At 38.2% G+C, this 24527-nt stretch overlaps 1 protein-coding gene across 1 annotated transcript; it reads right to left on the bottom strand.

Annotated features, from left to right (window-relative positions):
• Positions 1–13036: 13036 nt before the first annotated feature.
• On the bottom strand, positions 13037–17807 carry LOC109207963 (denticleless protein homolog A-like). The gene is made up of 16 exons (XM_019370964.1): positions 17598–17807; positions 17279–17391; positions 17068–17176; positions 16910–16974; positions 15805–15843; positions 15450–15546; positions 15246–15333; positions 14984–15047; positions 14821–14897; positions 14636–14717; positions 14319–14398; positions 14075–14159; positions 13926–13994; positions 13783–13850; positions 13659–13707; positions 13037–13506 (listed from the first exon to the last, which is right to left on the bottom strand). The coding sequence occupies exons 1-16, from the start codon at positions 17665–17667 to the stop codon at positions 13153–13155; spliced, it is 1509 nt and encodes a 502-aa protein (XP_019226509.1). The 5' UTR covers positions 17668–17807; the 3' UTR covers positions 13037–13152.
• Between the last annotated feature and the right edge of the window lie 6720 nt (positions 17808–24527).

Here is a 24527-nt window from a genome sequence, read left to right as displayed (position 1 = left end):
TGTCTCAGTATGCCACAAGGATGCTTCTATATTATTTGACCCTAGTTCCACTTATTCGTATGAATTATCATATTTTGCTCGTTATCTGGATATGCCTCATGAGTCCTTAGTCTCACATGTTCATGTATCTATGCGGGTGGGCAATTCTATTATTGTGGACCGTGTGTATCGGTCGTGTGCAGTGACCATTAGGGGAATGGAGATTAGACTTGATCTCTTATTTCTTAGTATGGTTGATTTCGACGTTTTTTTGAATACGGACTGGTTGTTCCCATGTCATGTTATTTTTGAATGTCATGCTAAGACCGGGACGTTGGGATGCCGGGGTTTCCTAGGATCGAGTGGAAAGGTTCTGTGGACTATGTTCCCAGTTTGGGTGATTTCATATCTGAAGGCCCAACGATGGTTGGGAAGGGGTGTTTGTCATATTTGGCTTTTGTGAGGGATATTGGTGCTGATACTGCTACCATTGATTCTGTTCCGTTAGTGCGAGACTTTCCGGATGTGTTTTCTGCGAACCTGCCAGGCATGGCACCCGACAAGGATACTGATTTTGGTATTGACTTGGTGCTGGGCACTCAGCCCATTTCTATTCCTTTGTACCGTATGGCACCAGCAGAGTTTAAAAAATTGAAAAATCAACTTCAGGAGCTTTTTGATAAGGGGTTCATTAGGCCTAGTGTGTCGTCTAGGGGTGTACCAGTTTTGTTTTTGAAGAAGAAGGATGGTACTATGCGTATGTGCATTGACTACAGGCAGTTGAACAAAGTTACAATTAAGAACAAGTATTCTTTGTCACACATTGATGACTTACTTGACCAGCTTCAGGGAGCTAGGGTGCTCTCCAAGATTGATTTGAGGTCTGGGTATCACCAGTTGAAGATTCAGGACTCGGATATTCTGAATACGGCATTCAGGACCCTCTATGGTCACTAGTAGTTACTTGTGATGTCTTTTAGGCTGACCAACGCCCCAGCAACATCTGATGAATAATGTATTCTAGCCATATCTTGATTCGTTTTTTATAGTGTTTATTGATGATATCCCGGTGTACTCACATAGCTAGGAGGAGCATGCACGGTATCTGAGGATTATAATGTAGAGGTTGAGGGAGGAGAAACCTTATGCCAAGTTCTCCAAGTGTGAGTTTTGGCTCAGTTTGGTGGCGTTCTTGGGGCACGTATGAGGGGATCAAGGTGGATCCCAAGAAGATAGAGGCGGTTCAGAGTTAGCCTAGACAGTCTTCAGCTACAAAGATTCGGAGTTTTCTCGGCTTGGCTGGATATTATCATCGCTTCATGGAGAGTTTCTCGTCTATTGTAGCGCCTTTGAACAGGTTAACCTAGAAGGGTGCTCCATTTAGGTGGTCAAATGAGTGTAAGCAAAGCTTTCAGAAGCTCAAGACAGTCTTGACCCAGCAGCATTCATGCATCTGATGAACAATGTATTCTAGCCATATTGATATCCTGGTGTACTCACGCAGCTAGGAGGAGCATGCACAGTATATGATGATTATACTGTAGAGGTTGAGGGAGGAGAAACCTTATGCCAAGTTCTCCAAGTGTGAGTTTTGGCTCAGTTTGGTGGCATTCTTGGGGCACGTATGAGGGGATCAAGGTGGATCCGAAGAAGATCGATGCGGTTCAGAGTTAGCCTAGACCGTCTTCAGCTACGGAGATTCGGAGTTTTCTCGGCTTGGCTGGATATTATCATCGCTTCATGGAGGGTTTCTCATCCATTGCAGCGTCTTTAACCATGTTAACCTAGAAGGGTGCTCCATTCAGGTGGTCAGATGAGTGTAAGCAGAGCTTTTAGGAGCTCAAGACAGTCTTGACCACAGCTCCAGTTCTAGTTTTGCCTTCACCATCGGGCACTTATATAGTGTATTGTGATGCTCTCGAATTGGTTTGGGTGTGTCTTGATGTAGGAGGGTAGAGTGATTGCTTATGCTTCACGCCATTTGAAGCCTCGTTAGAAGAACTACCATGTTCATGATTTGGAGTAACCATCATTCATGCATTGAAGATTTGGAGCCATTATCTCTACGACGAGTCTTGTGAGGTATTTACGGATCATCGGGGTCTCCAGCAGTTATTCAAGCAAAAGGATCTAAATTTGAGGCAACGGAGATGGTTGGAGCTGCTAAAGGACTATGATATTACCATTTTGTATCATCCTGGGATGGCCAATGTGGTGGTTGATGCCTTGAGTAGGAAAGCGGTGAGTATGGGTAGCCTTGCATTTATTCTTGTTGGTGAGAGACCGCTTGCATCATATGTTCAGGCCTTGGCCAATCAGTTCTTGAGGTTAGATGTTTCAGAGCCTAGTCGGGTTCTAGCTTGTGTGGTTTCTTGGCCTTCCTTATATTATCGCATTAGAGAGCGTCAGTATGACGACCCCCATTTGCTCGTCCTTAAAGATATGGTTCATCACGGTGATGCCAAGGAGGTTTTATTGGGGATGATGGAGTGTTGCGGATGCGGGGTTGGATTTGTGTGCCCAATGTAGATGGGTTACGTGAGTTGATTCTTTAGGAGGCCAAAGTTCCCGGTATTCCATTCATCTAGGTTCTGCAAAGATGTATCAGGACTTGAGACAACACTATTGGTTGAGGAAGATGAAGAAAGATATAGTGGGGTTTGAGCTTGGTGCTTAAATTGTCAGCAGGTGAAGTATGAGCATCAGAGGTCGGGCAGTTTACTTTAGAGACTCGAGATTCCAGAGTGGAAATGGAAGCGTATCACCATACACTTCGTAGTTGGGATCCCATGAACTTTGAAGACGTTTGGTGTTGTTTGAGTGATTGTGGACCAGTTGACTAAGTCCGCGCATTTCATTCCAGTTGGGACTACCTATTCTTCGGTTGACTAAGCACTAGCAGTATATTATTTCAAAGGGTTCCAAGATTTTATTTATTTTTGGATTTTGGGAGCTCGGATTGAGGCAATTTTTGAAGAGGTTTTCACTAGATTTCAAGAGGTAATCCACTTTTGATCATTTTTATTCAGTAATATTGAATAACTATTGAATTTCCCACCTAGATTATGTGTGTTTTAGGTGAAATTTGGGGAAATTTTAGACTAGGGATTGGAGAGTAAGATTTGGGGGTTTGAGTGTCGATTTGTGGTCGGAATTGGGTGATTTTGGTATGGTTGGACTCATTATTGAATAGGTATTTGGATTTTGTAATTTTTGTCGGATTTCAAGATGTGGGTCTGGGGTTGATTTTTTGTCTTTTATTAAAAAAAACTTAGCTTTATCATATGGAATTGATTCCTATAGCTTGTGTTGATCGTATTGAGTTGTTTGTGGCTAGATTCGAGTCGTTCGGAGGCCGATTCGGGAGGCAGTGGCTTGTTGGAGTAGAGATTTACATGATTGAGGTAAGTAACACATCTAAACCTTGTTCGCGGGGTATAAATCCCTGAAATATGTGTTATGTGGTTGGTTTTAAGGTGATGTACATGCTAGGTGACGAGCGTGTAGGTGTGCACTGTAGTAATTGTGACTCGGTTGATTCCGTAGAACTGTGAATTCATATAATCTTGCTATTATTTGTGTTCTCTCAATGTGTTAGAGAACTTGAGCTGTGATTCATGTTAGAGATCATGTCTAGGATATATGATGGTACTGTTGGGAGCCACAGAAGTCGTTATTTTGTTATTGAGTTATTTGCTTAAATTGCAATTATCATTTATTGTGACATCGTGTATCATTGTTTTGAGCTAATTGGAATGAGTACTGGAGGGATTGATGACTGAGTGAGACCAAGGGCCTGACTGTGATTGATATTGATGGGATCGGGCTTGCAGCATAGCAAGTTTTATTGATTCAAGATGGGATCGAGATACACACCGCAATGGGCATTATTAACTCATGATGGGATCGAAATGCACGCCGCAGCAGGTATTATTGATTTATGATAGGATTGGGTTGTGCACTGCAATATGTTTGTTAGCACTTGGGAAGGATTTGCCCCTCCAGAGTCTGACATACCAGCAATGAACGCAGGTACCGTACAGTGCTAAGTGACTAAGTGTGAGTGAGAGTTGAGACAGTAAGATTAAGTACTCTGAGAGTGGGAGTACGTGAGGTTATCATTGTGATGCATTACCTGTGACATGCACATTTGACATGTAGATATAGAGATGTAACATTTCTCATATCAGTCATACTTAGTATATTTCATCTATGTTGAGCTTAAACAGTTAAACTTGAAAGCAAGTCTACATTCCTATACTGTGCACCATCTGATTATGAGTTTCTCTGCGATTTTACTGTCATATTTCCTTTCATATCTGTACTGTTGAAATCTGGATTTGGACTGTAAATTTCTGAGCTCGTCACTGCTTTCAGCCCAAGGTTATGTTACTTATTGAGTATATTGAGTTTTCATACTATACTCTACACTTCGTGTGCAGATACAGGTACTTCTGGGCACGATGGTTGCTAGCTTTGGAGCTTTATCTACTCGTAGACTATTGAGATAGCTGCCTTGGCGTCCATAGACCTTGACTCTCCTTCTTTTCAGTTTATTAGTATTATTCTATCTTTCTAGATAGTGTTTTAGCAGTCAGATTATGTTGTTATTCAGATGCTCATGTACTTAGTGACACCTGGATTCTGGGAAATTTTATATTGAGTCGGGGTATTTTCTTATCAGTTATTTATGAGGTTTTCACTATTAAGCTTATTTTATTATGTTTTCAATTTAAAGATGCGTGGTTATTTGTAATTGTCGTCTTGCCTAGTATTGTGATAGGCACCATCACGACGTGTGGAATTTTGGGTGATGACAGTTGGTTAGGAAAATCAATTTCCCAATCAATTTTCTATAGTAGGTAGGATCCTCCAACAATGCTCCCTCTTTGGCTTTGAGCTTTACAGTGGGATCAAGAGGAGATGACAGGCCGATACACCCCAAGCATTTATATTCTTTTAACAGATCAAGGGAAATTTCTGCGGTAAAACGATGATGTCATCAGACTTGTATAATACTTCTAATCCCAGGAAGTACTGCAAACAACCCAAATCTTTAATTATGAAACTTCATGTAGAAACTCTTTAACCACTCAATCTCATGGGGAGTGGTTCATGTTAAGAGCACATCATCCACATATACTGCCACGAAGACCACTGAATCTCCTTCTTTCTTATGGAACAGTGAATAATCATAAACAGAATGTCTGTAACCCCTAGAGCACAAGGCTTCAATCAACTTAGCATACCATTGTCCGCTAGCCTGCTTCAAGCCATACAATGACTTGTTTAGTTTACAAGAATTCTCTACTATCAGACCAGGTGGCACCTCCATATAGACTTCTTCATGCAAATCTCCATAGATAAATGCATTATTCACATCCAAATGATAGATCTTCCAGCCTCTTTTTACTGAAGCAGCATTGTTGTCATTTTCATCACTAGGGAGAAAATTTCTATGTAATCAATACCCATTCCTTGAGTGCAACCCTTCACAACTAGCCTAGCCTTGAACCTCTCAATGTTATTCCCATATACATTAAGTTTGACATTTTATACCTATTTGAAGCTAATTGCCTTCTTTTTTATAGGTAGGGGAACGAAGTCCCAAGTGTGATTAGCATATAAAGCTTCAAATTCTTTATTCATTGTTGATTGCCAAGCAGGATTGATAGCAGCCTCGTCATATGAGGTTGGTTAACTATCATGACAAGCATTTCTAACAAGAGTCTGACTAGCATGTGTTAGTATATCAGGTGCAATGTGGTTGTTGTGAGAAAATAAAGCAGAAATAGAGGTTTGACCAGTTGTATTTAAATCTGATGTTAATTGGGAATTGAGACAATGTAGTCTTTCAGGTGAAAGGGAGTTTTAGGTTCCCTGTGTGACCTTCTTAATTGTTGAGTAGGTTGTGGGCTGTGAGGATGTTCTGTTATGGAATGGTCACCAATGATGGGTGATTTAGGTATATTGGAAGCAATAAGGGGACACAGGTGTAACAATAGTTGAAATAGGAAAAGAATTAGGTGACATCTCATTAGGTGTAGTAGACGCCATTTCATTAGGTGTGACTCTTGAAACCCCTTAAACCTCTAGAACATGGTCTGAAAAATGATCCTCAGTATCATTCAAACATGCAGGATGTGGAAGTGAACTAGGTAAAATAGGAAATGAATCAAAATTGGCATCAGATGAAAGTGCAAAAGGGAAAACACTATCATGGAAGATTACATCCCTGGAAATATTTATCTTTCTAGTGGTTAGACTCAATACCTTGTATCCTTTTGTTCCAAAGGAATATCCCACAAAGACATGAGGGGTTGTTCTAGGCTAAGACTTATCTCTAAGTACTTTAAGGACAGTTGGATAAAATAAGCAGCCAAAGCTCCTCATATGCAAATAATATGCCTTTCTTTGGTACAACAGTTCAAAATGACATTTGTTTTTAAGGTAGGTAGTAGGTAGTCTATTTATGATATAGGTTACAGTCAAAATACATTTTCCCCAATATCTAACAGGCAATTCGAATTGGATTAGAAGAGATCTTGCTATCTCTAGTAGGTATTTGTGTTTTCTTTCCACCACACTATTTTATTGTGGTGTGCAGGAATAAGTTCTCTGATGTACAATGCTTTTGGACTGAAAAAAGAGATTGGCTTTGCTGCTAGTAAATTCAAGCCCATTATCTAATATGATGGCTTTTATGGTAGTATTGAACTGGTTTTCAATCAGGGATACAAAGGATTTAATTATTTGCAGAGTGTTACTTTTGTAGGTTAGCAGATGAGTCCATGTGGACCTACTATAATCATCAATCATTGTTACGAAGTACTTGTAATTATCATGAGTTGCTACATGGTAAGGTCCCCATAGGTCTATATGCAACAACTCAAATATTTGTCTGGAGGTGCTGGTTCTTTGAGGAAAGGGTAACCTATTTTGCCTTTCCATAGGACAAATGGAACATAAGAAGGGTTGTTTAGGTGAAGCACTTATAGGTATGGTTTCACAAATAGTACATGGCCAAGTCAATTGTGCCACAATAGATCCATACTATTTCTATGGGACATGCAGGAATTGACAGTAGGAAACTAGTGCACTTTATTCAATGGTGGATTATTTATAACTGAACAAGGATTACAATGCACTCTATTGAGACATGAGGGACATAGCATTTTATTCAACTCACAACTAGAAGAATGGGAAACGGAACTTTTAATTGGAGCTACCACATCTTTGAGACATTATGAACATAGAAGATACAATCCATCCTCCACCTTACCAGTCTCCAGAGACCTCTTCATTGAAGAGGCCTATAGTAGACAAGCATTGTCAGTAAAGGAGGCAATGCCTTTAGATTCAAAGTTAGACAATCGACAAAAATGAGATTGTATTTGAAGGAAGGAACAAGAAGGACTTTATACATAATGATTCCAGGGGTGAATGTCACATTCCCAATTTCAGTCACATTTACCCTATAGCCATTAGGAAGTGTAATTAAGACATGATATGATAAGGTTATGATACTGGTTAGTGAGGATTTATTGAATGTCATGTGGTTTGATGCACCTGAATTTATGATCCATGTGTCAGTTCTTGATTTGAAACATTTGCATGAAAGTTTGCCGAAATCAATAGAAGTGACTTTACTTGAACAGATTATCATACCTACAAAATTTACAGCTCCATTGATCACACCGCTTGGGATCTCACCACCATTTCCAGTCTGAAAGTGTTGTAGAAGGTTGACAAGCTTTCCATGCTGCTCCTTAGTAAGGCTTACATTTTGACTCTCATCCTTATGACCAGGCCATCCCCGGCCATAGAGGTTGTATCAGTAGAAGTCCCATGTACATTTTCCACTACTCTTTTTCCTTTCCATTTATTTCCTCTGTTGCCCTTGTAGTTTTGACTTGGATTCTGAGTGTTTTGAAAATTTAGAGGGTAACCATGTAATTTGTAGCATTTATCTTTGGTCTGTCCTAGCTTTTTGCAGTAATCGAACATGGACAGAGACCTATTATTTCCAAAATAGTTGTTGTTTAGTGAATAATTGCTGCTAAAATTATTTGATCCTGTGGTGTTCACATTCAGCGAGGCAGAATTGATGACGAATTGATTACTTGACCTGATTTCCCTTTGCTTTTCCTCCTAAACTAACAAGAAAAATGCTTGTGCCATTGAATGTAATGGATTCATCATGAGGATGCTTCCTCTGACTACAGTGTAAACCGCGGTCAAGCCCATAAGAAATTGGATTAATCTCCTATCATGCTCTGCCTTATGTATGCTTTCTTTGTCTTCGCAGGTGCAATGACAGCTACATTGACTCTTGACACTCAGAGTGCTCAATTATTCCCACAAATTCTTCATTTTGGTGTAATAAGCAGTGATGTCCATGTTTCCTTAAGACAAATTATTGATTTCCTTTTGGATTTGGTATAGTTTTGCACCATCCATATGATCGTAATGATCTTGTAACTCTTTCCACAATTCCACTGCATCATTGACGTATTCAACTCCATCAGCTATCTCCTTAGCTATAGAATTCAGAATCCATGATGTGACCATACCGTCACACCTCTCCCACAGGTGATACATTGGTGATTTCAGATCTGGCTTTTTACATTCGCCATTTATGAAATCTAATTTGTTTTTTACCGAAAGCGCTCGTAATACACCTCTTCTCCATGAACGTTAACCACTGCCATCAAACGGAACTTGAACCAGCATCGCACCAGGATTATTTGATGGATGCATGTAGAAAAGACTACTCGAATCAACACCATATTCTTTAATTGATTCAGCAATGGTTTCAACATCAGATTGTTCAATTTTATTGGTAACAACCATGATTTAAAGAACTAGGTTATTAAGTATCTAAGGCTCAAAATAATTTGTTGAACCCTAATTTTTTAGAAAATTAGACCTAAATCACAATTGCATGTGCGAATTGAGCAATTGAGAATGAGTATGAAGTAACGTGAATCCGGAACGAGAGAGAGAACATGTGTTACTCTGATACCATATCAAACATAGCTCGAACTGAGCTACAATGGAGGTCGGAAGCCTCTGGAAAGAAGCAAGAATATAGAAGAGAAAGCAGAGAACATGTGAGCGGAGAAGAAGAAATCTCAAACTGATTAATTGTATGTAGGTCCCCTTATATACAACTAGCAACTGGAATGTAAAATATATAATCTAATGTGATTACAATTGTCAAATACTAACTACTAACTATTGACTCAGCACATACTGACTAATCTGGAAAGAGAAAAAATATATGATAAATATTTAATCTCAATAATTCTGAAAAGCAAAAAGAATCAAGTAGAATAAGATCCATTAAGAAGATGAATTTATTACACAAATAAAGTAATCCTTTTGTTATATGAAACTTTTCCAAAGTAGAAAGTAAAGAGGAAAAAACATAATCAGAAAAATAGTGTGAAATAAGTGAATTTATCGAATTGAGGTATTCTTAATTTTATTTATATGTAAAAATATGCATCTGCCTTACTTTTTCATGCAGAAGGGAAATTCAGACCCAAAGAAACGCAATGAAAATTGAAAAGTGATTCATTCCTCCTTCAAACACTATAAAGTCAAAGAAAATGAAAAAATCATCAAGAGTGTGTTTGATATGATAGAAGTGATCTAAACTACCGATTTTTTGAGTGAGACCCCAAAGAACATGCAAAATAAGCAAGTGTTTTATGAAATAGTATAATAGTATGTTGAAGCCCACTCTGGAGGCATACCCACACAACTGGCCTAGTAGTGTTGTGCGCATGACCCTGCCCAAGTTACATTTTATTATTTACTTGTAATATTATTTTTTATTAATTCTTTCATGTAAATATATAAAGACATTTGGTGGAATAAAGAGATCACACGGGTTATTGTCTCATTAGTTGTTTCCTTTTCTCTCTCTCTCTCATCTCTCGACCCTTCTAGGGTGTATCGCTCCTCTTTTGACCATAGCTCATTGAGCTTCATTCCAACATGGTATCAGAGCGTAAAATATGGTTCTCTATATCGTGAGCTTATTTTTCAACGGAGTTGCTTGGGAATTTCATTAGGATCAATTTTTGGTTCAAACTCGAGACGTTGTTGAGGTTTCTATTTCTGGACGAAAAATTTGAGATTTATACTCAAATCGCACTCTGTGTCACTCGTACTGGTGAGAATTTCTGGTAGTGCGACGGATTCGATGAAAGTTGGGATCGACTCAAGCTAGGGTTTTCGGTGTATATAAAACCTTACTTCTTCATGTTTTTCAGAAGAAGGCTAGTTATTTCATTCCAATCTACACACTTGAGGACTATCCTGATATGATTTAGAGTTTACATTGTATATATTTCATGTTTCCATGTCATTACACTGGACTCATTCTCAGTTTAGTATTGATTAATTGTTAGGTACTTTTGCTTGTTTAGTTGTTCTTAGCTAGCTTATGATATGGGTAGCACTATGGATAATCTCGGTTCTCCTTCGGTTTCTACCTCTGAGGGGTTCGCACCTTTCACACTCTATCCATATCATCCCTTTTACATGCACCCTCTGACAGTCTTGGTAGCCAACTAGTGCATGTACCATTTAATAGGTATGGTTTTGTACTTTGGAGAAGCAGTATGCTCATTTCTCTCTCAACCAAAAATACATTAGGGCTTTAAGATGGTAGAATTGCTCAACCTGCCCCTAATTCCCCTTATTACACTTACTGAGAGAGATGCAATGATATGGTTAAAGCTTGGATCATTAATTATGTGTCTAAAGACATAGCTACTAGTGTTGTGTGCCTTAGGACTGCAAAGGAAGTTTGGACTGATATTAATGAGCTATTTGGGCAATTTAATGGGTCCAAATACCTTCAAATTCAAAGTGAAAGCAGTTCAATTGTTCAGGGTTCATCAAACATTGCTACATATTTCACCAAACTTAGAAGCCTTTGGGATGAGTTAAATTACTCATATGTAGGACCTATATGCTCTTGCGGAGCTCTTTCCAAATTCATAGAAGATCAATAACATTTTCAGTTCCTCAATGGGCTTAATGACTCCTACTTAACTGTAAAAATTGCAATCATGATCATGAATCTCTTGTCAACTATAAGCATGGCTTATTCTCTTCTACAACAAGATGAAAGCCAAATGAAAACTCCATCCACCATTCCAAACTTTTCAAATGAATCTTCTTTCTCTGTCTCTTCAACTTCTACCACAACTAATAGAAACTTTACCCAAAGGATCAACTTTGATTCCATAAAGAATATGTCTTCTGTTTCTTGCAAATATTGCAAGAAACTTGGCCACATAGTGGACAAATGCTACTAGTTACATGGTTTCCCTGCAGACTTTAAGTTTACCAAAAAACAAGAGTCAACTTTATGTGTCCGGACTAACATTCCACATGGTCAACCAAGTGCTTCCACAACACAACCTTCTGACAACTCTGCTCATGGATTCACCAAGGAGCAATATCATCATCTGATGACTCTATTCCAAAAAGTTAGTTGTCTCCTGGTGTTGGTTCTGAGAATTTCTCTACTAAGAATTATGAGTTCGCACACTTTGCAGGTTTGATTACTGCTTATGCTGTACATTCTGTTGCCTCTCATGTATGTGTATCTTCTCAGTTAGGCATAAACCCTTGGATATTGGATTCAGAGGCAACAAACCACATGACCCCACACAACATTTACTTCACAAACTTGTACTTTTACCTAAGTATTTTCTTGTCACTCTACGTAATGGATATAACGTAAAGGTTTTATCAACTGGTTCTCTACATCCCAGACATGATATAATCTTACTTAATGTCCTACTTGTACCATCTTTGCATTTTAATCTGATTTCCAAACATTAATTGATTTCTCAATTGGATTGTATAACCATTCTTACCAAGTCTAATTGTTCTCTACAAGGCGATTCTCTAAAGAGGCAATGTAATTGGTAAGGCTGCTGGAAGGCTATACTACCTCCACCCTGATGCTGATTTGTTTCTAACTTTAGATTTGACTTTCTCTTTTTCTTATTCTGTGTCATGTCATAAGTCTGAGTTTGTTATCTCCCATGTAAATACTCGTCCATGTATTCAAACGCCTGCTGTAAATAGAATAGATTTGTTTTGACATCAAAGGTTGGGGCATATGCCTTTTCATAGAATGAAATCTACTCTTTTTCTATTTGATAAAGTCTCTTCAAAACAACAGTATTTTTGTTCAATTTGTCTAATGGCTAGGCAACAAGGATTACCTTTTCATGATAGTCAAATTCATTCTACTGCCTCATTTCAGTTAGTACATATTTATGTTTGGGGACCTTATAACACCAAAACTTATAATGGTTTTAGATATTTTCTGACATTAGTTGATGTATATAGTAGAGTAACTTGAACTCATCTTTTATCTTGTAAAAGCAATGCACTTCATGTCTTAAAGCTTTTACTTTCATGGTTAAAGTTACACTTCCAGTCTTCAATTCAAACCTTTAGATCAGACAATGTTTATGAACTTGGTAGTAATTTTGAGGCTGCTACTTTCTTTGCCAATCAAGGTATTCTACACCAAATAACAATTCCACACACTCGACAACAAGATGGAGTTGTGGAAAGAAAACATAAACACTTGTTAGAAGTATCTGGAGCTCTTCTTTTTCAATCAAATCTACCTCTCAAATTCTGAGGAGACTGTGTATTAACTGCCAATTAGCTCATTAACAGAATGCCTTCAGCCATTTTGAACAATATTTCTCCTTTTGAAAAATTAAATGGACATCAACCATCTTATGATCATTTGAAGTCATTTGGCTATTTGTGCTTTACCACTTCCCAAAAAAATGTGACATCAACTATTCAGAACATTCTCAACATCTTCATAATATCTTCAATAGATTTGAAATCTCATTTCTTGTAAAGTAGATTTATTTTGCAGAAGGAAGATTACACTAGTTTCAAATTAACTAGGAAATTTGTTACATTTCAGATACTGCCTAAGAAAATGATGAACAAGTAAATAATTTACAAAGCAAAAACTTGGACGCCAGAAGCGAGGAAATAAAGGTGTTCCTAATCTATCTGACTGGAAATCTATCATTAATGTATAATGTTAATCTCATTGACTGTGCATAATTGTATATACTGGAAATCTATCATTAATGTATAATGTTAATCTCATTGACTGTGCATAAAATAATCTCTAATCGTCCTCTTCAAAGAGGATGGAGGATTCAGAACCGAAGAGGGGCTCTTGCTTGCAGCTTCTGGAGTTCTCTCAAAGTTCTCTTCAACTTCAAAACTCTGAAAATGTTTCATCTTATGTGACTCTGGAGTGCTGATTTCAGGAGTCTTAGTTGAACTAGGCAAATTTTCTGAATGACAGTCAGACTCATTCTTGATGCTTTCTGGTTTTTCATCAGTGAACAGCTTGCGACGTTCTATGTTAGTAAGTCCCATTACTCTTCTTCGAATGGACGATGGAGATCTTGTGTTTGAGTAACAACTGCTTTGAATGTTCCAAAAGCGCACCTGGCAAAGAGTTTGAAAATAGTACATTGGAACCATCTTAATTGAGCAAGCAATCTCACAACAAAAGATAACGCAAACGACATCATATTCTTTTTTGTTTTTAACATTATGGATTTGATCATGCTGATGTTCTGCTCATCTGTACAGCTTACCGTGAAATCATCTGATGTTGTAGCAACTTTTCCTGTCTCGGATGGGCACCTATAGCAGTTGAATATTCAGATGATGGTTAGATTTGCTATAGGGACAAGTATCAATAATACGGAACAAACTTACCAGTCTACTGCTGTAACTTCTCCATCATGGTTTTTCAATACAAGGGGATCTGCTAGAGGTTTGTTCACCTGAGTCATGAGTATGTTGGAGTTAGTACCACATAAATGGAATCCAGTCAAAACCTTTGTAGTTACCAAACTGACCTGCCATATATAGGCATTTCCATCACTGGAACCACTGAGTACATGAGCTGCATCAGGACTTATCGCTGACTGAAATTGTCAAAAACTTCTTTAGTTCCACAAAGTTTATATTCCAAGTAATGATCATGGAAATTGACAATGTCACTCACCTTAACGAAAAATGAATTAATTTGGCATCCTGTGAATGTTTTCACTGGCCCTTTTTCTGGCTGAAGCACATTGTAGAGATAGATTCTGAAGAAAAACACAGATCCACAGAAGAAGAAAATATCAGATGTTTAAGCTTAATAAGAGAGAATATTAGGTTCTCGTTTTGTGCATAATAGGTGTAGTCTTCATATTAGCTGGTGAAAATTGTGACTTCGTGTGATACTCATCAGAACATTGGCATACCTGCTGTCCATGCATGAAGCAGCAATAAACACGCCATTTAAATCTTGAGATAAACTAGATACTCCATGTAATCGCTTTCCCTGAACAAGATCAAAAGCTGTTATATATCAATCAAGAATTGCTAAACTATGAACAAGTTAGATCATTTGCCAATTAAAACCAACCGAACAACCTTAACATCACTAATCATAAAGGAGGGACCAGGTTAAATCATAGTTATTAATGAAACAAATTTTGTGAAATGCTGCTCAATGTTGTGAAGGTCACAGAAAACATCGCTAGCCTATCATAACATGGAAATTTAACTTTATCATTACCTTATGGGATGACACATTAGGATGAGGGCATGCCTGGAGAATAGGACTCTTCAGGTTCCTGGTATCCCAAAACTTTATGACACTGAAATTTAAAAGTAAAAGCAGTGAATAACACAAATCACACAATAAACCCCACTTTGAAGTGCTTGCTAAATTTGAGGAACATTGCAAGTTTTCTTAGACACCTGTCAACTGCTCCAGCAGTAGCAATGGAGATCTCATCTTTCAGGTAAAGGACTGAAGTAATGCTCATGGAAGTAGCCTGAAATAATTTTTGGCAGTAAGAAATAAATTGTGCATTCATAAGTATAGAATAGGGTCATAAAGGAAATCTTCACGAGGACAAACCTTTCCACCTTTAACCCGCCTCTGACGAGGAGAAACGTGAGCCTTGTGGATTGCTGCAATTGACCTGAACAAAGAACACATATTAGAGACTGGTTTAAACTTTAAAGCTGCTAACTCTACTTGTCTTTTTAAATTTGTAATCTGGGAAAGATACTAGAAGTGTTCCCAATTTTGCTCATGCTAATGAAACTAGAAGCAAGACAGCAATTGATAATGCTCTTTAATCACCATTTTGATCTTACGGTTATAATAAAGTACTTACGGTATGGAAAATATCTGACTGCTGCTGCACGAGCTCCTCAAGTCCCATAGGGAAAAGGACCCATCTCTTGAACCAGATACAATAATATCTATTTAAAAGCAAATCACATGCGGGGATCAGAACATGCCATAACTTTGAGTAAAGAAAGTGTGGAAGGGAAAAAGAGTGATTCGGGGAAGAGAAGTAGGAAAATCACAAACGTACCCTGATTCGTAGGATGAGAACAAATGGATTTCACACTCCCGGTGTGACCCATTAATGCTCTAATACATTGCTTTTCTTGTGCATCCCATAACTTTATCTGCTCACATACATCAAGATTACTTGTAAGCAATGGATATTATCATACAAAACTTTGTATAATGACCTTGAGATCATTAAGTTTCTAGATAATTAAATATCAAAGTCAATTGTACAAACACTACGATCAAGCAGTCAATATGCAAATGCTACTGTAACCAGATGTTTTGTCCTTAAAGTACATAGAACAGTTTAAATTGACAACCAAAAACTAACTCAGTTTCTACTACATAAGCAAATATCAGATATAGTCACTCACGCATTGATCGCCTGAAGCAGTTAAGATATTTGTATCATCCTGCAAAGATCAAATGTATGTCATGTTAACAAGTTATAACTGAAAAATGATTGCACAAAAATAAAAAAACACATGAAAACCATAGTAGTTTAGCAGATGCCTTTATTCATGTTTCAACATGTCTAATAAAGTCAAAACTCTCTATAACAGCATCCATATATAACAACACTTCACTATAAAAGCCAAGCTTTTCCGGAACCAATTTTCATGTTATGTTATAATATATGTTCTATATATCAACACTTTACTATAACATCCAAAAATATTCAGAACAAACGAGGCTGTTATAGAGAGGTTTGACTGCACATCCGACCCAATATATTTGACCGGCTTCATTTTAGGTTATCCTTGCAAAAACTAAAAAAGATGAATGCGGATTGAAGATTCGGGTATTCTTAAATCAAACTCAGACTCTAATAGTAATACATTTTTAGGACAGAAATAAAAGCATGGATGTCTGATTGGGGTGAAACTGTCTTATTTTCTTCTCTTTGAGCATTCAATTCGTTTCTTCCCCAGTCTTTGCTTGGAATTTAAACTCCTTAGTGTGGACCTCTTAGGATGCAATGCCCCGAAATTGCTTCTCTTTCCTGAACACTTTTTGGTGCTCCCCGAATAGTGTTTATATTAGTTGCTTTAACTCATGTCCAATATTCAGTAATAGGAGTAAGTGTTGTCAACGGCTCATTTAAGGTAAGGCCTGAAATTCAGAAAAGCTCAGGGAGGATGCACCGCCTCACTTAAGTTGTGTTTCAATGGAAGCAAGGCAGTATGGCATGTGCATATTGCCCATGACTTCTATCTTGAATCGAGCAGTACTAAACAATAAATATAATTAGCAAAGAGATATATCATTTTTTAAGGAAATCATTATGATAGAATTTGTTACTTTTTTCTTGCATTTTAAATATGTATATTAGTTTTTCTTCGTTGCACCTTTTTTAATAAAGCATGCATTTTGCGCATACAGCCCGTATAGATCGCAGCTCTTTTTTTAAAGCCTTTTCCTTTGACAACACTGAGGAAAAATCTTGGTTATCAAATTAATTTGGAAACTGAGATGTACCTTGATCCAACATACATCAAATATAGCATTTTCATGAGCGACCCACTCTGACATCTTAGCTTTTTCTGTAAATTGCAAATTGATCAGGTAGAAGTCCAAGAAATATAACATCAAAGCAAAATTCAGAATTAAGAAAGAATTTTTAAGTAACAACTTACCTGCATTTTGCTGGTGTGTTGATGAAGGGGGAAATTTCAACCTGGTATTATACAAGCTAACATAGCCACCCTCATCAGCAACAGCAAGAATATGTGAATTTTTACTTGTCTGCTTAACAACACAATATTAGTGTATGACTTACCAACGTGTCAAAATTATAAAATATTTTGCAGTATTAGTATTGAGACTCATTTGATTCATAGATCCAACCTTGCAGAAGGAGACGGCCATTGGAGGTGGCGTGTTGCCATTGTGCTCAACAGCGAGGGCACCAATTTGGTCAACCTCAGACGATTCAATGCTGATATATGGTCTTTTTTTAACTGGACAAGTACACAGATAAAGTCAGAAAAAATTTGAAATCAAACTGATGAACTCATGTTAGTGACAATAGGCAGATTCAGCATAAAAGCAGTGGGTACACTTGATCAATTTTCTTGGACTCGTAGAGTTTAAATTATAGATCTATCTCTAATTAGTATATATATTTATGACACAAAAAGATACAGAAAAGAGATTTGAGGGAAACCTCGGAATCCGTGAAGCTCTCTTGATTTGATATCTTGGAAAAAAGATTGATGCTTATTTGATCCTTCCATTTAGAGCTCTTCAGTTACAAATTTTAACAATTGGGGATGAGTTCTATCACTTGAAACTCTTCGGAGCTGTAAAGGGATGGAGTAGAGAAGAAGAATGTGTGTGCCTAATTGCCTATGTTACTAATGCTCGGATTTTGGCGCGAGGGTTGTAATCCGACAAGGCGGGAAATTTACTTGAATTTTTTCCCGCTGGCGCCTTGTTGCCGCGGGTTGAATTATGCAATTTCGCATTATCATAGACAATATATATATATAAAAAATAATACGATAATTATTAGTATAGTCACAAATTTAATTTGGAAAATTTCTGCTTTTAGTTCCTTAAATATCGTGATATTTGGTTAAACACATTTAACTTTCAATTGATTGAAATGTGCATTTTTTTATCCCTTTGCTTGTGAATATTCACAATTTCCTTTTCTTTTCTTTTTTTTAATTCCCTTCCCTTTGATCCCCTTTGTTGGAGCTATTTGTCATGTCCTTAGTCGTTAGCTAAGTACACGTGTGGCACTTGACAACTCGCTCACGATCTTGCACAACTTGCTCACGTTCTTGCTATGCCAAGTCAACCTTACTACACTCAAGAACGCTAAGAGAATGGTAGAAAGAACACAAGAGAATTGCTAAAGGAAGCTTTATATTAGAGAGAACTTGAATTGTTTGCTTGATGAATTACAAATGGATGGCCCCCTTTATATACTAGTCTCCTAGAGGCTAATGTGTACATATTAACTGTTACACAAGTCCCTTATTATTTACAAGTAAGTCCATTCTCTAAAATTTTCTACATAGCTAGAATCTTCTAAGAATTTTCCTAGCAAATCTATAGGGATCTAAAGTCTTCCTAAGAAAATGTCCATGCTTCTCTAGAATCTTCCCACAAATGTTAGCCTTCCTCTTATGTAAGCTTCCACGTGGCATTAATATATGTCAAATGGCGCCTATGTGGCATGATGACATGGCGGGTCATCACACTCTCCCCCACCTAATATTGCGACGACCGCGGCGCAATGCTGCTGCATAAACTCTCGGATCTTATCTTTGAATTGCCACAAGTCTTCATATCGTTCCCACGTGGCCTCCTCCGGTGATTGCCTTTCCAATGGACGAGGAACATAACGGTGGCTTATTGACTTTGTTTTCGCCTGGCCTGATAATCCATAATAGCCTCAATCTCCCGATCATGCGAGGCGGTGATAGTCATTGGCGCTCGACTTGATTGGCCCCTACTCGGATCATCCTTATCTTCATGATATGGCTTAAGCATGCTGGCATGGAAGACAGGGTAGATCTTAAGATACGATGGCATGTCAAGCTTGTATGAGATCTTGCCTACCTTGGCGACGATCTTAAATGGCCCCTCATACTTGCGAATCAAATTCTGATACATGCCCCGTAGTGCCTTGAACTGCCTCCAAGGTGTTGCTATAGATGACTATGTCGTCTAGGTAGACTACCACGAACGGATCAATGTAGGGAGGGAAAATCTTGTTCATAAGGGTGCAAAATGTGGCCGGTGCATTGGTTAAGACGAAGGGCATCACCAACCACTCAAAGGCTCCATATCTCGTCACACATGCTGTCTTTGGCTCATCCCATTCCGCAATACAAATCTGTTAGTAGCCCTTTCAAAGATGCACCTTGGTAAAGTACTTGGCTTGCCCAAGTCTATCGAACAAGTCAGCAATGAGCGGGATCGGGTACTTATTCTTCACTGTGACCTTATTAAGTGCCCGGTAGTCTATGCACAAATGCAACGATCCATCCTTCTTCTTCTTGAACAATACTGGTGCACCAAAAGGTGCCTTTGATGGGCGAGTGTGACCAGCATCTAGCAGCTCTTTCAATTGTTTCCTGAGCTCCTCTAGCTCGGGCAGTGCCATACGATATGGGGCAAATGCGGGTGGCTTAGACCCTGGCTCCAACTCAATCTTGTGATCCACCTCTCGCCTAGGCGGCAAGTGCTTAGGCAACTCCTCGGGCATGACATCTTTGTCTCCTCAAGCAACTTCTCTATGCAAGGCGGCACTATCTCATGAAAATTCTTGTCTTCCTCTAGACTTGCAATGGTTGCCACGAACGTCGGCTCCCCCTTCTTGATCCCCTTGACAACTTGCATAGCTGAGAAAAGAAGGAAAACTAAGTACTAAAGATAGAATAAGAGGGAGACTCGTCGGTCTGCGGACGTAGCAGATCTACCTCGAAGTCTCCGTAGTCCTCCTGCCTCACTGATAGTGCGCCTGAGTAGAGGTACCTGGATGATCTGCACATGAAAAAAAAATGCGCAGGAAGGGCATGAGTACACCATAGCGGTACTTAGTAAGTGCCAAGCCTAACCTCGGTTGGGTAGTGACGAGGAAGGTCAGGGCCATACTGAGACAAAATATAGTAATAACAATAATTAACAGTATGATAATCTGACAGAAATAATAAATACAGCAGAGATATAAGACAGATTAAGCAAGGCAATAGCAAATACACAAGAACGGAACAACCACAGAATAAGTACAGCTCAACACCAATGGTAACAATGAGGATCTCCCAGGATACCGTACTGTAGTCCTTTTCTCAACTGTCCAGTGGATCTCCCGGGATACCGTTCCGTAGTCCATCATATGTGTATATCCGAAGGATCTCCTGGGATACCGTCCCGTAGTCCAACTATCAATGTGCAGAGGGATCTATCGGGAATCTAACCCGTAGTCCCAAAGTTAAAGTGTGGGGGGATCTACCGTGAATCGAACCCGTAGTCCCAAAGTAAACAAACAAGGGGGGGGAGCTACCGGAATCCCACATCCGTAGTCCCAATGTAAATGCGCAATCACAAGCAGAAGGTACACGGAAACGAAATACAAAAGACAAGCAACAGGTAGTACTGGCTAGCATGCTTCACGTAGTACAGTTAAGGCAACTTAAGCAATTAGGCAAGTTAAATCAACTAAACATGCTTTCCTAATCTAGCACAAGTTATAATTGCAAGTAGAATAAAGCAAATATGAAAGGAACTCAATCTCAATATCTTAAGAAAAACCGGATTTCCAACAATTGGCTCAAGTACACGCCCGTCACCTCGCGTACAAGGCACTCAAATCAACAAATAACAATTCTAAGGGTAAAGGTCCCCCACACAGGGTTAGACAAGCCACTTACCTCGAATCGGCACCAAAATCAACTCGAAATCGCACTTTTGCCACGAGTATCCGACTCCAAATGGTCCAAATCTATTCAATTCAATTACATATCGTAAGTAATATTGCAAACAACTGATTCCACTATGAAATTTGAAGCTAGGACGCGAAAATAGGTAAAATGACCAAAATGCCCCTCAGACCAACATCTCGGAATCGAATAATTTTCATATTTCCAGAACCTCGTACTCTCACGAGTCTAACCATATAAAAATCTCCCAAATCGGAGGTCAATTGCCCACTCAAAACTCAATAATTAGGTCTATGAAGTTTCTTCCAATTTTTCCCCAAATTTTGACCTTGAATTCGAATTCTAATGGTGGATTTAACTATATAATGATGAAATATAACAAGAAGGGACCAAAGAAACGTTACCCAGTGATCTTCACTTCAACTCCCACTCAGAATCGCCTTAAACCGAGCTCTCAATTGATTTTTGTAACTTATGAACTCAAACCCTCGAAATTTCTATTTCTGCCCAGGGATTTCCGCTTCTGCGGACAAGGGACCGCTTCTGCGGAAAGTGAGCCACTTCTGCGACTCTCACTAAACGACCACATCCGCTTCTGCGGTCCAGTCAACTGCTTACCGCTTCTGCGGTTCCAACTAAAAGCCAAACGGCCGCATCTGCGGGTATTTTCTCGCAGATGCGAGGCCGCTCCTGCGCAATTTCCTCCGCATCTGCGACGCCTGGAAACTCTGCCCCAAACCGCTTCTGCGATGATCCAGCCGCTTATGCGGCTCCGCTTCTGCGGTTCCCAAGCCGCAGAAGCGAAAATACCAGAAGATGAAAAGAACCAGCTGCTGCAACACTTCAAAAATCTCCCCGTTAACCACCCGAAATCATCCCGAGGCCCCCGGGACCTCAACCAAAAGCACCAATACCACCTAATACCTTATTCAAACTTGTACCAATCCTTAAAACACCTAAAACAACACCGGAAGTCCGATTAAATCAAAGATTCAAGCCTAAGAACTTCAAATTCCAACAAAACACACTTTCGATCAAAAACCAAACCAAACCTCGCCCGAATGACCTGAAATTTTGCACACACATCCCAAATGACATGACGGAGCTACTGCAACTTCCAGAATTCCAATCCGACCCTCGGATCAAAAACTCGCTATCGGACCGGAAACTTCAAAAATTCAAACTTCGGCATTTCAAGCCTAAATGAGCTACGAGCCTCCAAAATACATTCCGAACACGCTCCCAACCCCGAAATCACCTAACGCAGCTAACGGAATCATTGGATTTCCATTCCGAGGTCTTCTTCACACTGTTCCGATTACGGACCTTTTTTCAATTCTTAAGCTCTCATTTAGGGACTAAGTGTCCCAAAACACTCCGAATCCCAACACCGAACGTCCCGCCAAACCAAAATAGCAGAAATGAACTTAGGGGAAGCAGTTAATGGGGGATCGGGGCGTAAATTTCAAAAACGACCGGCCGGGTCGTTACAGCAACCCCCTCTTGTCGAATATTCACAAATTAAATGAACTACTCCTATTAACTGTTATATCATTTAATTTCTCATGTTGTATGTTTAGTTTGCATTGTTACTCCGTATATGAGAGTAATATAGTTGTAACTTTACAAATAATCTAAGTAAAATTAACCCAAATAGCCGCTCATCCAACCGCTAAAACTAAAAATAGCTAATGAATATATATATATAAGGTTAGAAAGAGTAAACAGTGAATATGACAGGCTATTTGTGTAAAATTCCCAAAAATACATACGTAGCTTAATTGAAGGCTAAATGTGCTTATCATTTAAATCAAGGACCAGAATTAGAATTTACAAACAATTGAGGTACCATATGCAAAGCTTTTTCCACTTTAAATCCCTCTAGGTAGTTTGCTGCAAGAATATTCCTTTGTCAAAGGCTTTATAATTCTACTTTGTTTCCATGCAACATACATCTAGCTACTGTTATTAATTGTCTCATAGATGTCCAGTTGATGTGAATTTTTGTCTTCAATACTTTATGCATAATTGTGTCGAACTAATGAATTTGGATTGGTGCAGATCGCAATTATTCTTCAGAAACAGCATCTCAATGAACTGAAAATGATCACTCTCATATAACAGAACGACGAATGTTTTAGAGGACATTGATGCTGAAAGACAATCTCTTCCTATGTTGTGGCAGATTCTGAGCATATGCAACATCCAAGGTTGTGGTGACACGTATTACGCACCAATGCAAAGAACAAATACCATGTGTTTATGCCTTCAAATAATGGAATCATGTTTTGGGTGGGGTATTCCTGGTTCAGTTTGAGTCGGTGTTTTAAGAGGCGTGGGCGTAAGACGAGGTGTTTTACATATATCTCAGCAAGACGTAAGTCCCGAGGAACGGGGCGTAAGCCCCATGGTATTTAATTTTTAATATTTTATAATATAATATAACTACAGTAAATTTATAAACATGTAAAATTGCATAAAAATTGACGAAAACTATAAATATATGAAAAATATATGTATAGATATGCTCCATCCCCATAAAAAAACTAGTCAAAATAATCTATTACACGCTACTTACAAGCACAAGTAACTTGAGTCGAAAAGAATTAAGTTTTCTGCATGGAGGAACAAAAAGGATGACTAACATATAATTTGAACTATGAACTTGCTGCTACGAAAGAGAATTGGAAAGACCATAAATTAGGGCTTCAATCAATATAAAAGGTCTTGACTTTTAAATTTAATACATTTCAGTTTCTTTTGACAATTTGGGTATTATATGAAGGACTTATTCAATAAAATTTTGTTTTAATTTGAAAAAGTCTTTGTGGCTTACGGCTTAGTACAAAAACGCGCCTCAAACGCCTGGGCGTACGCCCCGAACGCCCGAGCGTACGCCTCTTGAGACTTTCGCCCCACACTCTCGCCTCGGAGCATTTTTGGTACGCCTCGCCCCAGGGCTCGGCTTGAAAACGCCTTTTAAAACACTGGTTTGAGTTGATTTTTTCCTAAAAAGAAATCATATCAACTAAGGCGATTTTCACATATTTGAACCAAACCAAACAAGTCGTTTTTTATCTATTCACTTTTTGTTGCTCTTCGGATTTTTCAGTTATTTGTTGGATTTTTTAAATATGAGACATACGCTACAAATACTATTCCGGCAAATTTCAACATAACACCATCAAACCAGTTACTCTTTGAGAATATCATTTTACCAAGATATATTTATGAAAAATGAATTAAATAGAAATGAATAATTTAAGGATTAAATTCAAAATAAATTATTTTAAAACATAAAATATATTATTGGTATTTTCTAGCAAAAGAAAACTACCTATCACACTAGAATGTAAATACAAAAAATTAGATTATTATAATAGCAAAGTACAAGACTAAAAGTACAAATGATTAATATGTACCATAAATTTTAAAACTTTGTGTGTGTGTGTGTGTGTGTGTGTGCATATATATATATATATATATATATATATATATATATATATATATATATATTATTGATACCCAATTTTTCTCTGTATATTTTATATGCATAAATACTTTCAAAATAGCATATATATGCATATACAAGCATGCACAAGGTTTTTATAATTTTTTCACAATTTTAAAGATTTTAAATTGATTTATCTCCTTCCCTTTTATTCATAAAATCCTCAATAATTATCCCTCAAATTATTGTT

This window comes from Nicotiana attenuata, unplaced genomic scaffold (assembly GCF_001879085.1).
Source record: "Nicotiana attenuata strain UT unplaced genomic scaffold, NIATTr2, whole genome shotgun sequence".
Lineage (NCBI taxonomy): Eukaryota > Viridiplantae > Streptophyta > Magnoliopsida > Solanales > Solanaceae > Nicotiana > Nicotiana attenuata.
The sequence above is the reverse complement of the archived record's forward strand: the minus strand, read 5'-3'. Positions and strand labels throughout refer to the sequence as shown.

Bases quoted from the DNA above. Each gene is read 5' to 3' on its own strand.
- LOC109207963 (XM_019370964.1), bottom strand. From the start codon at position 17,667: ATGGAAGGATCAAATAAGCATCAATCTTTTTTCCAAGATATCAAATCA. The intron at 17,392-17,597 runs GTTTCCCTCAAA...GTACTTGTCCAG, and splicing joins AGAGCTTCACGGATTCCGAG to TTAAAAAAAGACCATATATC. The intron at 13,507-13,658 runs GTAAGCTGTACA...ACTCTTTGCCAG, and splicing joins CAACATCAGATGATTTCACG to GTGCGCTTTTGGAACATTCA.